This window comes from Thermobia domestica, chromosome 11 (assembly GCF_964235325.1).
Source record: "Thermobia domestica chromosome 11, izTheDome1.hap1.1, whole genome shotgun sequence".
Lineage (NCBI taxonomy): Eukaryota > Metazoa > Arthropoda > Insecta > Zygentoma > Lepismatidae > Thermobia > Thermobia domestica.
In genome coordinates, this window is record NC_137464.1 from 170,528,295 (window position 1) to 170,542,137 (window position 13,843).

The 13,843-nt window shown below is 37.2% G+C and overlaps 1 protein-coding gene across 1 annotated transcript in view; it reads left to right on the forward strand.

The window, feature by feature from the left end:
- The first annotated feature begins 4,237 nt into the window (after window positions 1-4,237).
- Window positions 4,238-13,843, forward strand: part of LOC145664558 (carboxypeptidase B-like) — a 98,533-nt gene continuing 88,927 nt past the window's right edge. Inside the window, exon 1 of the mRNA XM_081731327.1 lies at window positions 4,238-4,304. Within this exon, the coding sequence (XP_081587453.1) occupies window positions 4,273-4,304 (32 nt within the window). The 5' untranslated portion in view covers window positions 4,238-4,272. The remainder of the gene's footprint in view (window positions 4,305-13,843) is intronic.

Below are 13,843 nucleotides of genomic sequence, written 5' to 3' on the forward strand. Positions count from 1 at the left end.
TTGGGGACGGTAGTGCAAGCAGAGTACCGCTGATATGGACCGTAATGAAGTCAGTAAAGTCATCTCTCTCTGCTTGAGAACGACTATGAAGGTTGATGTCGGCGAGTATAATGAAGTGTTTATATGATTGAGAGATGTGTGAAAAAAGTCGTGAGGAATGGGAAGGCCGGGGCGGATGTAGATTGTGGCTAGAGTAAGAGCGATATTTTTGAAATATAAAGTAGTGATGACGTATTCGGGGATATGTAATATAGGAGATTGGTGTGATCGAAATGGAATTGAATGACGAAAACCTATCGCAGCGCCTCCGTTGGCTCTGTTTGCTGGGATGAGACTATCATGACGTAATAAGGTGTAGCGCGGAATAGTGCAGGAGATAGTATGCTTCAGAAAGGTTTCATTTAACAGAAATGCTGTAACGTTTTCTTCCAGTAAGAGAGTCTCAAATACTGCTTTGTTTTTAAGAAGAGAACGGATGTTGAGAAATAAGAAAATGATATCCATAGTTGATAGAATTATACTGCTGTTTCGAGTTTGGTGGTGTGGAAGTAAACGTAGTTGTTGGAGTATGTAGCGTATAATGACACATGAAAAGTAGATTTGGCGGAATTAATGATATGTTGAAGAACATGTTGACGTTGGAATGGATGGATATTTTGTAATGTCAGAGCAATGAATTCAAGTAGTTTGCTAACGGTGACAGGATCGTCAACGGTGCGGTTGGTAGAAGCGGTCTGTTCTGCTGCCCGTAAAGGTACAACAAGCTCTGGATGAGATTCTTCAGCTGTAGGTTTGCCTTTACATTTATAACTATATGCGGGATGTTGATCATTGCACGTGGGGCATTTCGGAGGCTGTTGCATGTTTGGGCAGATGCGAGTTTGATGGGGCCCTGAACAGTAACCGCAGACAGTAGAGTTTGTACACTGAGAAGTATGATGAGAGTTGTATACCTGACATTTTTCACATCGGAGAGGCAAAGGTGGAGAAGAACGCGATGGTTCGACACGATGTTTACGTTTATAGATAAGTGCCCCTGCCGTGAGGAAGTTATCGATGGTGTCTTGAGATGAAGTGAGGACACGTACCATGTAAGTGGGACCAGAATTGTTTCGAATACGTATGACTTTGCTGATGATATGTCCTTCGTATTGAAGTTCCTCATGAATCTCCTCATCACTGTAGGTTGAGTCAACTCCTCGAATCACTACTGAGAGTAATGGAGGTCGTTTTGGTGGAGGTGCTTGTTTGCGTCGAGTTGAGCTGAGGGAGGTGAGGGTAGCCTGTTTGCCGAAGATTTCGAATGAAGCCTTATTCCGGATTGTAGTGGCGAATTGTGGGTCTTGCGATTTGAAGATGTATCCGTTCCTGGTTTTAATGACTTCTGTTAAAGATATGCTAGGTAGATATTTTCGGAGTTGAATTGTGATGAACTTTTCGTTGCTGAACTTTGTATCGTATTGTTGAAGAAGAAATGAGTGAAGACAGGGCTTATCCGGAGAGATGTGATTGTTCATGAAAGATGACTGAGTATGGTTGGTTTCATTAGCAGTGTGGTCATCGGCTGCATCCATATCCGAAGAATCTGATGGCTTATCTCGATGCTGCTTTTTCGCCTGATGGCGAGGCTGCGTTACAGTATCAGAATAGAGTTGCTTGCTTCGTGGTGATCTGGACCGCGTGGAAACGTTTGATGTCGTAGAAGCAGTTGAACTGCCCGATTGAGTGCGTTGTCTATTACCCGTATCCTTCCGCTTGACCACTTTCGTGGCCGAAGAGGAGGGAGGAGGTAGAAAAACAGGTGGTAGATTAGCGTGTCGACCATCCACTATGGGTCCACCCGAAGCATGTGGGTCCGCCATCTTGCAGACCGGGAAAGTAATAAGCCGTGACCCTGACCAATGAGAGAGTGATGAATGAGATGATGAAGGTTGGACAACCCGTTTGGATAGCTGTCCAGGTGGAGCAGCCCCTCTGGCTCAATCCGTAGATCCGACCGCCCTTGACTAGATAAGTCTGACGAAAAGATCTCGAGAAAGAGACAGACAAGAAACTCAGGATGTGGAACAGGAAGGATAGTTCAAAACTCGTTATCATGCACTTGATAACGCTTCAGAGCAAGCTCTGGGAAAGTATCGCGACGAGTTACTGTGAAAGAAGCCTTCATTATCTATAGAAGCTAAGAATTAACTGGTAAATGCGGGTCTATTTTCATTTGTTTTCTGCTGTACTACATATTTTCTTCTTTATTTTGTAATTCTGCAATCACTTTTTTTAATTGTCATTATATTGATTTGCTTCAGTATAGTCCCGTAATTTAAAAATATGAATGCATAAGAACAAGTTCCATTTGTTAATTGCTAGTGAAATAAAGTTCAGAAATCTTATTTAGCGCGAAAAACCTTCTCGTTCATTGGAAACAGTGCTGTGTTGCAGAAGCACTGCAACGACCAGAGGCTTTAACTTCCGAGATAGGGGAAAGAAGACTTAACATTCGCTCCAATTGCCGCGCTGAAGGAATCTGGTCGTTGTATGCTCGCTGCAACGCAATATAAATTAGACTCTGTGACGGATTATTTTTCGCTTTTTGAAACGGATTAACGGAACGGACAGTTACAGAAGTAAAAAAATATGCTATTTAAAGTATATGGGAGTATTAGAAAGTATTTTTCTGTTCTTTACTACTATTGCTAATAATATTTTTTTCTTGAAATACTTTGGTCGTTGCGCAACGCTGCAACACTAAAACTAGCCGCCACTGAAATCAACGTAATATACTTAATACTGTACTCTATGCAGTTAAGATGGTGGCTTCGGGCTTAAGCACTCACCGAAAATTCATTGCATTTTTTAAAATTTTACATATATATTACAAAATTTTCACATTTCCAGGAATAAAGTTAGAAAAGCCCCTCCCGAAATAAGCAAACCCCTCGAAACAAAATCGTAAACACCCCATTGATTCTATGAAATGGAAAACTCCACTAAAATTACACACAAATATTATTGTTTTATCCTGTACGGTAGCGTTTTGTAAATTTATTCATTTATGTTTAATGCATCAAATTTATATTTTACAAGATATTATGGACCAGGCCCCATGTAGAAAAAAAAAACAGCTACTCTGAATAACTCCTATATACCTAAAATAAACAAGTTATAACTAATAGAAGTACATAATTTTACACATGTTAAGGAAAATATTTTATAACATATTAGCATTGAAAGATGCCTTCAACGCTAAAAGCAAATTTCCAGAGGCGAGTCTTCATACCTTCCTAAGAATGCGTGTAATTCCCAGTAATAATAGGTTCGCTCCCTGAGCAGCATAGCCAGTAAGCCTGTCTAGCGAGCTGGTGAGGCTCAGACGGAAGGGTCTCAATACTGAAAAACGGAAATATTGAAGTATTGATTTTTTAAATAAGAAATCAAAGATAAAGAAAATTTACGGTAGAAAACAGGGTAGGCCCGGCCTCAGAGCCTCATAGTACTCTTCGCTACTGTTCAGATGTTTGCGGCCAATGTCACTTTTCCAAAATAACAATGCGCCAAATCACACTGCTGGACCTGTCGAGGAGTGGTTTCATGAAAATCGGGAAGAACCACAATCTCCACTCCTCATAGATGCCTAATCTCCAGTTCTGGATCTCAAACCCAAGAGCAGATATCTTTCCCTACCATCGATGACAGAGTTGAGTGCTGCACTTCACGAGGAGTTGCACAATATTCCTCTGGAAACAACGTGGCATATGTCTGCATTCCATGACGAATCTAAACTGTTCTGCAGACTAACGATGATCTCATGCTGTTTTAAACCCACGTAAGTTGTATTTTAATCAGATGTTTCCATTATTTTGATAAGCATGTGTATCACGAATGATCTCTCTCTCTCTCTCTCTCTCTCTCTCTCTCTATATATATATATATATATATATATATATATATATATAAACTGCAATTGACTTATACATGCTGCAGTTGTAATATTTCTTAAATAGGGACGTATGCTAATGTGCTAAAATTAATATTACGTTTTCTCTTTGACGAGTATCACATTGACCTTAATATATTTTTTAAATCTTTTTCTATATTGGAAAATAACTATTGTTGAAGAAATACATCTTCAAAAAGGAAAAATCAACTGATAAGAAAAGAAAGTGTGTTAGTTTAGATTACATCATTACGGAGTACATAAAAATTAGAAGACACAATCTGAATCCATTCATTTCGTCTAATATGGAACACATCGTAGGGTTACTTTTTCTGAGTGTTATGGTCCTTGCCGAGCCAAAGTCATACACAGGGTAAGTTTCTATTTATTATCTTCTCTTTATGTCCGTTTTTTGTTGCTAAAGAATTTTTAAAGTAACACAAAAACTATTATTAAAACAACATGGGGAAATACGTATAATATAGGCATTCACATACAAGTGGGCTATGGCTATCCTTATACTGCTAATAGATACTTTAAGCATTGGACAACAGTGATGACTCGTGACCAAAAGGCAGTTAACGATTTTTGGTTTCTTTGGGCTTTAGTGTGATTCCTCACCGCGTAACTTTCCAAGGTGTAAGGTAAAATCGTATACATAAATGTAATAAGAAGATACATCTGAAACGGATTCAAATTTAATAAATTTGAAGCTATATGTTCATATGCGAAAGAAAGTACATTTTCTGTCAAATCTTTTTTTCTTTTTCAATGTGTAGTACATTACTTGAAAGACGTTATTACTCACGGAGCACTAAATAAGATTTTGTCAGACGCGTAGCATTTTATTCAAACGAGCTTCTACTGTTTGAGTCGATCGGCATTTGTGTATCTGCTCGTCAATATAGGGAAAGGAGATGCATGATTAATTAGAGTGCATGGTTTTCAGAGAATTAGTTGAATAAGAATGCGGGAAGAAACGCGAGAACTTCTAAAGAATCCTTGGACATGATGTTGTCTACCACGAACTCACAAAACCTGGGATTGAACCAGGGACCCATCACACTAGAGGTTAGCACTTTATCTCTGAACCACTGTTATCTCAGTCCTTCCTCCCTTTTCCATACTTCTTGCTTTCCCCTACAATATTCAGCTATAGATATTACAGTATCATATTTTCTATTGTAAATATGTAACGACATATGAGGCCAGATTCAACTTATATTCAGCAATTTTAGAAAATTTACATTTCTTCACTAACTTCATACAGAAGTTATTCCACATGCAAAATTTTCTTCACGAATACTTCGATATCATCTGGCTTGGGAGCAAGCTTAGTGTTGGATATTCTACCTAGGTACATATGAATATTTAAGCTACCAGAGGTGTTCCTAAAATTTTCATCTGTTTAAAAAGGACTGGATAGACATCTTCTACTTTCAAAGAATTATGTAAGGTTTGTAGTCTGAAAATAATATGCAATTTGTAAGTTTTACGTCTTACGAGTATCCATGTTGGTCCCGGCGTCCCCCACAGGGGACATAAAATATGAGGATATTATTCTTTCTTTACAAATTTAAAATCAGACTGGCAACATTGAAAACAGTTTACAGAGGGCATTTTCCCAAGAGGTTCAGGTTCATCAAATACATGGCTAAAGTAGAATTCTTATTGGCCACGTACGGATGACGTCACAAAGATTCAACTTCAACCTGCTACTATACTTGTTGCTTTCGTTTCTCTGCTTTGTGTGTGTGCGTTTTAAATACCAATATTACATTGCATTATAATTCTTGCAGGCCCGTGCTAGGATACTAATGAGGGCGCTGGACAAGTCTACTGAAAGGGCGCCCATACAAACTGATATATACTAACGCCCATATATATATATATATATATATATATATATATATATATATATATATATATATATATATATATATAGAGAGAGAGAGAGAGAGAGAGATGGGGAGACTGAAAAAAAAAGTATGGGTGCCATTTTATATCAAAATCACCAGCAAATTTGTTTAATTTGTAAATAGCAAATTTGTGGAAACCTCGAATCGAAATCCTGTTTACTAGAGAAAATCTTTTTACTTCCTGTAATAACATTTCCGTCAAGTAAAAAGAACCTAATATGCCAACAACTTAATATAGTTCTATGGCCTATGGATACATGAGGTTCAGTGCCGCGTTTACAAAAGCTCTCCATTAATTTCTGTGTTTAGCCAATTGTACCCACTTTCTACTTTACATTCCAATCTCTGCGAGAACCATTTTAATATTGTCATCCCATCTGTGCCTCGGTCTCCCTAATTGTCGTTCTCCTATTTAGATTTCCAGTTAGTACTTCGAAAACGTTTCTAATTTATTCCATTCTGGCTACATGACCTGCCCATTTGAGCCTCCTAGTTTTGATGACCCTAACAATGTTTGGTAAACGTATAAATTATGCACTTCCTCGTTATGAAGTTTCCGCCTTTCCCGTTCCTCTTGGAGTCCAAATATTGGTCTAAGAATCTTGTTTTCAAATACTTTCAGTCTGCGATTTTCCCTCAGAGTGAGTGAATATTTTTCGCAACCATACAGCACAACAGCCATGATTATCGTTTTATATTTTAAGCTACAAATTCCTCAACAGAATTCGCGACAACAAAAGATTTTTAACTGAATAATAACACGAAATCCCTGCTTTCAGTTGACATCAAATTTCTTAGTGATTATAGTTTTGGTCTGTTAATAATGATCCTAGATATGTAAAGGTATCCACTTTGTCGAAAGTAAATATTATTTGGTATTTTAACGCATCCATAAAATACAGTATTACGATCCCGACAAACTTCCATGTATTTAATTTCCTCTGCATTTACTTTTAAGCCTATATCCCTGCAAGCGTTAATTAAAATTTCTGCATTCCTTCCTATTGTTCTATCATCCCCTATTAAATTTACATCATCAGCGTACACCATAGCCTGGTAAATACAATTCAGCTCTAGGACCTGATTGCTGTTTTTGATTTTCCTTATAGTGTTCTCCAGAACCAAGTTAAATGATAATGGCGATAATGGCAACTCCTTGTTTCAGGCCATTCTCGACGTGAAAGCTCGTAGACAAAAGTTTTTCTATCCGGACTTTACCTTGGGATTCATTGAAACATATCTTAATTAATCTATCTTTATCGGTATTCCAAATTCTGTAAGCACTTACAATGTTTCCCTCCTACCATAGTCTATGCCAGGATATAGCATTCCCGTTTATTTTCAAGTATTAGTCGAATGGTAAATATCTGGTCGACATCGATTTTACCTAAATCCGCTCTGATAATCTCCAATAATTTCATCTGTGCATGGAGTCAATCTTGCTAATAGGATGTTTAAGAGGATTTATTGGATGTTGACAGAAGAGAAATGTCTCAATAATTATTATAATCAGTTCTGTTGCTTTTCTTCTGAACTGGGACATGATTGATTATTTTCACTCTTGTGGCACTTCCTCCTTGTTCCAGATAAGGAGATTAAGTTTCTGTATCTTGCTCTATAATTTTTCCCCTCCAGCTAAAATTAACTCAGCCAGAACTTCGTGTACACCCGGAGATGTGTGTTTCTTTAATTTCTATATAGCGATTTCTGTTTCTGTCTAGTTAGGTTCTGGAATATACGATTATGCAGTATTCATTTCACTTTCTCCACGGACATTAGGTTTTGACTATATGTTAATTAGATCGTCAAAGAAGTCTTTCTATCTATTTAAGATGCTATTCTGATCAGTGAGAACTGTTCCGTTGGCTTTCTTTATGTATAGTCACGAGGTTGATAGCCTTTCTTAAATTCGCTGATTCCCTTATACATGTCCCGAATATTTTTATTTTTAAAGAGGGAGCTACGGGCAAAAAATTTGAAATACTCTCCACGTACCTCTATAAAAGTTGTTGCTAGAGTACCTCAGGATTCTGAAATTTAGATAGGGCTCATGCATATTCGTAAGTGAAGTCTTGACCCGACTATGGTAGGCCCCATAGTCTTGGAGCTATGTACCTTTAAAGTTAATTTTTTCATGTTCTCGGCAGCCTATAACTCCGAAGGGAAGCATTTGTGCACTCAGGTCGGTCTACACTGCGTGTGAAAAACTGCCCAGTTACATGTTCTAAATGTTTACAACGGCTTCTATGAGACAAAACACAATAATTCCTTTTGTGTTCAGATTGCTATCCTCAGTTTTATAGGAAGATGTGTTTCAACAATTCTAAGAATATTCCGTAGCATTAAAGGAAATCTGTGCGTAAAATGGCGAAGTGATGCAAGAAATGTCTAAGAATGTACTCTTTTGTACACCTTGTCTCAAAAAGGTTGAGCGCATTCTTTATTGCTGTTTCGAGGCAAAATTTTTCTAAGTCCAACTTCGGGTATCTTCGGAAAAAAGTAAACCAGGTTCGAACCTCGAAGCCAACCTTTGCAATCGAGAAAAAGTTTGCAGATGTGTTTTCTTCTTTTGAATGTAATAAGACTTGTTACTACTGTATAAAAAAGCAACATTGATTGAAATACTTAATGATACAATATTTCGAAACTTTGTATTAATGTCAGCACATGCTTGTTTGTCATTTTGCTGTCCCTACTTAATGGAACATTTAGATACGTAAACGAATCTTTCCGTATGTAAAAGAATGCTGAAAGTTAAGACATAGAACATAATTCTCAACTGAGTACTAAAATAAAAGTCAAAGTAGAACAAAAACAGCGTTTGGAGTGGATATGTTTATCTTAAATGCCACTATACATCGCTAGAAGTATTTTACAAAGATTGCTTGTGGTAGCTCAGTGGTAAGCCGTTGGATTTCAAATCGTAAGGTTGTGAGTTCGATTTCCATCTAGGTTAATGCTTTTTTATACAATTCTATTTTCCGCAATGCATGAAAAATTATATAAAATAATTACATTAAAATACATCAGTTTTATATATATAACATATAATCATTCCAGAACATAGTGATTATTATGATAAAGTTCTTCTCGGGCAATCAGCCAGGTGAAAACTGGTGGATAGGCCAACGTTTCGAGAACTGTCATCGTTCTCATCATCAGGGCAATTATTATATTATAAAATAACAGACAAATTTTGACCAAAGCATATATTAACTAATAAATAATAGCGTTACAGTTTCGGCAAATTAACTTTGCCTTCATCAGACACATTATGAAATACAATTTCTAAGATTACAGCTTATATACTTCTTAAAGTGAGAGGAGGTATTCCATGAACCAATCATATTCGTCCTTTCCTTTAACAATTTTTAATTAATACAAATGCAACTTTTAATGATCAACTTTCACTTAAGAGCTAAACTTTTAATTGGCACACCTGTATATGAATAACTTTCACTTTTGAAAAACATAAACTTTTAATTGTCAATCCGTTGTTCAACACACCTGTTTTAATCTCTTCTTTCTTCTCTGTTTTATCCAATATCTTTCTCCATACCTCATGTATATTTAGTCCGCTATTCCAATTCATAAGTTTCTCGCTTCCTTCCTTTCTTATCCATTCTGCCTCTTTCCATTTTCTTATAATGCTTCTTTTCTCCTTTTCCAGCCCCTCTACGCCTTCCCAGTCTATTTCATGTCCTGTCTCCCTTACATGTTTATATATAGCGTTACTATCTCTTTTCAATCGAACGTCGTCCTTATGCTGTTTAATCCTTTCTTGTAACCTCTTTCTTGTTTCTCCTACATAACTCATATCATATTCTTTGCATTTAATTCTATATACAACCCCTTCATCACTTATTTGAATATCTGTCACCTTCCTTTTCCTCGTTCGCAATGCATCTAACATTCTTCTGCTACCTTTTCTGTACGTTCTTACTCCTCCTTTTCTCAATAAGTTTTTTAAGACTTCCGTTTTTTCTCCTATGCTCTCTATCCCGAACCATCTTTTCTTTTCTTCTTCTCTATCTTCTCTCACTTCCTTCTGCCTTCTGCTCTCTTCTTTCTTGCTATTCTTCTTCAATATATCCTCACTATATCCATTCTGCATTAATAAACTGTGAAACTGTTCTATGTCTTCTTTTCTCTTCTCGTCATCACTGTCTATCATTCTTATCCTTCTCTCCATGTTTCTAATAAAGTTCCTTTTAGTTCCTTCATCTACATCACTTCTTCTATGGCAATAAACACCTGCTGAACATTGTTTTCTATACCATGTTGTTTCAAATTTCCCTCCTACTTTCCTTATTGTCATATCTAAAAAGTTTATTTTCCCCTCTTCCTCTAATTCTACCTCCAGGTTTATTCCTTTTTCTTTATCTTCTATCCTTCTCACAAATTGCTCGAATTGTCTCTTCGTTCCTTTCCAAATACCTAAACAATCATCCACATACCTGCAAAACATAATCAGTCTTTCGCCTCCTTCTTCTTTAACTTTCTCTTCCCATTTATTCATCACAATTTCTGATAACACTGGGCTTAATTTCGATCCTATACTTAGTCCTTCCTTTATTTTCACTAATTTTTCTCCTATCGTACACACACTGTTCTCCCATATCAGTTTTAATGCTTTTATCACTTTATCTTTCTTCCATTTCCTTACTGTTCTATTCTCCATTTCTTCTTCCAATACCTTCAAAATATAATCCCTTCTTTTATGTTTTTCAAAAGTGAAAGTTATTCATACACAGGTGTGCCAATTAAAAGTTTAGCTCTTAAGTGAAAGTTGATCATTAAAAGTTGCATTTGTATTAATTAAAAATTGTTAAAGGAAAGGACGAATATGATTGGTTCATGGAATACCTCCTCTCACTTTAAGAAGTATATAAGCTGTAATCTTAGAAATTGTATTTCATAATGTGTCTGATGAAGGCAAAGTTAATTTGCCGAAACTGTAACGCTATTACTTATTAGTTAATATATGCTTTGGTCAGAATTTGTCTGTTATTTTATAAAAGAAGTTTCAAAGCTGGAATGAGTGGTATTATATTATGTTTAAAATATAACAGGTGTTCACAGTACGTTGGTATTCTATATGTGTATGTTAAATACAAATTCAGAAAATACTATCATCGCAATAAATAAATTATGTAGTGTATTTACTTGCAGCTATTTGTCATACAGAAGTTATTTCTCAATTTTCTCATTACAGCAAGTAATTTACGCTTTCTGAACGGTAAAGAGACTATGCGGGTATAAACAGAAATTATTATACAAACTCCAATCTTGGTTACAGACACAAAACTCATGATCCCCATAACCATGTAAACAGGATATCTACGAACACGAAGTCATGTCTCTGGGAGACCCGGGTTCGATTCCCGGCGGGAGTTCATGTGGTTCGGATTCCACGTTAATCAGTAGGTCCACGTCTCATATAGCCTCGCTGCTGAACGGGACGTTAAACTCAAAATCAACTCAACGAAGTCATGTCTAAGAGGCTTATTTATACTTTAGAAAGAAGGCAGAATAGAATTTCTTTCCAAAGAATTTCAGTTCAATAACCTACAATGCTTTTGTATATGGATATGGTCCCTTTCTCTCCGCCTCTTATATATATAATGTAAACAAACTTCCTACATATAGTGCTTACAGTCTAAAAAAGAGTACTCTCAGGGTAAGCTATTGGGAGTTGGAGGAGGATATATATAAAGTAAAAGCGATCGACATTAGTGTCGAATCCATAGTTCTCGTTGTAACAGATATTAATAATTACAACTCCGAAATCGTTAAAGTCGAAATTTAACTCTCATCGTATAGCTCCTTTGTGGTTAAGCGTATAGCGTACACGCTTTCGGCGTGGGAGACCCATTCGGCCCCCAGCGAGAGCTCATGTAGTTCGGATTCTACGTTAATTAGTAGGTTTACGTCTCATATAGCCTCACTGCTGAACGGGACGTTAAACTCAAAATCAACTTAATGAATTCAAAACCTATCATCATGGCGGGCGATCAAGGATGAAAAATAAAATGTCTCAAGTGGCTAAGATTAGTGTCAAATCCATAGTTTGAGTTCGTAACGCTATTACAAACACAATGTCATTTAATGCCACGTTTTGGCATTAGCGACTATGCCACCTGGATTTTGAATTTACAGGAGCAACATCGAAAGCGTTGCCCACACACCTCTAAATGTTTTGCTGTATGTATACGTGTATATTCCAGCGAAACTCCGGAATGTCTGGAGCAACTTTTACCTAGCATGGGAGACATATTACTTCCAATCTAAGAAAAGAATATTGTGGAAGTCAGATAACTCAAGGAATGGAAGTTGGGAGGAGTGACATGTAAAAATAGTGTAAAACGACTGATTGTAGTGTGTTATCCATTGTTTTCTGTTTCGTTGAGATGAGTAGTGAGGCGCTCAATGGCGTTATATCCAAATTCATCCCCATCTTCACAGGATGACGGGCTTGGAGACATGATTAATAAAATGTAAAAACTTACTTAAATATTTGTCGAAGCAATAGTTTTCTGGGGTCGCGAAAGCTTTCTAATAACTTTGGAATGTAGTTTGTACCCACTTCAAGATGGGCTTTTTAATCGTATCAATTTCTCACCTTAAGAAGAAATTACCATCTCAACTTGTATATGTATCAAGCTAGCCTTAGCAATCGAGAAAAAATTGTGTAGATATACTGTTTCGTCTTTTAAATGATATACTAAATCTAAAATAAGAGATTGAGTTGGTCGGTGGGTCAAATGGGTCAAGATTTGTGAGTGGGTCAGTGGATCGTAGTCAACAAGGCGTGACCCACTGCGAAACACCATCACCGTGACTCACACTGACCCATTGACCCACCGACCCATTCTGCTCAGTGCCTTCTAGATAGCATTTTCTGAACACCGGAAGTTTCTCTACGTTTTACTTTCAAGACTTCCATTTTTCTTCTTTTTTCACTTGGTTGTAATGAAGAAAGAAGTTCAGGCTCTTTTGGATTTTGATATTTCCAATTGTAACAATGGCAATAGGACTTACTACTTGGCTTTTGAGATGCAGGCTGTGAGTTTTTAGAGAAGATAACTACTGAAAAAAAATGGTTTATTACAAATATAACCTCTTTAGTCGGTAGAGGATGGTATGGATCATGGATCAAAGTTAATGACGATGTGCTTTAGTGCGTCGGAGTTGGTCACAATGTTTCAGAATTGTTTATATTTGGTGGTGGGTCAGAGTGGGTCATGGTGGGTGAATGGGTCACGTTGGGTGTTGAGTCATTGTGGTTTACGGTGGGTCATGGGTCACGATGTGTGGTGGGTCAGTATGTTATGGATCAAGGTTTCATTGACCCACACCATCTCTGGTCAACATTGCACTAAAGAGGAGAGGCTCCGAAGTTGCGGGTCGGTGATTTTCTCAAATTTTTCACATAGATAGTACCCCATCAGAAAGCAATAAATCTCGAAACGGTTCACAGCACCATCTCACAGAACTCGAGATAGAGGGATTTGTTTGATTGGCTAAATTAAGACCTCAATAATTTATACTTCTACAAGCGAAATTTTCTTCATCGAAGTCAGAAGAACATGCGGCAAGTAAACTTAAGATTGAAGGTTCGCGGCCACCTCGGGATACTTGCTTTTTTTCTAGTGTTTTTTACACTCACCTGAATATTTAAAAAAATCAGGCATATAGGCGCTTTAACATATTTTTGGGGAGGAATTTTGTGGTTCGTTGGCGTTCCGTCAAGTCTCTGCCGCTGGTGGTATAATTTTCAAAACGGAAGTGGGGCCACCACGGATCATAGCTGCGGGGTCACCAACTTTTGGCGAAAGGTCGCCAGTTGCACATCGGTGGTCCACTGACGCTTGTCTGAAAACTAAGAGAATAAAGTAGCATGGTATCGTTGGCACTCCTAGAAGTCTGAAACGATGAAACAGATGTCAAAACTGGAAAACACGTATTTTATAATTTCGAAAGTACCCCGTAC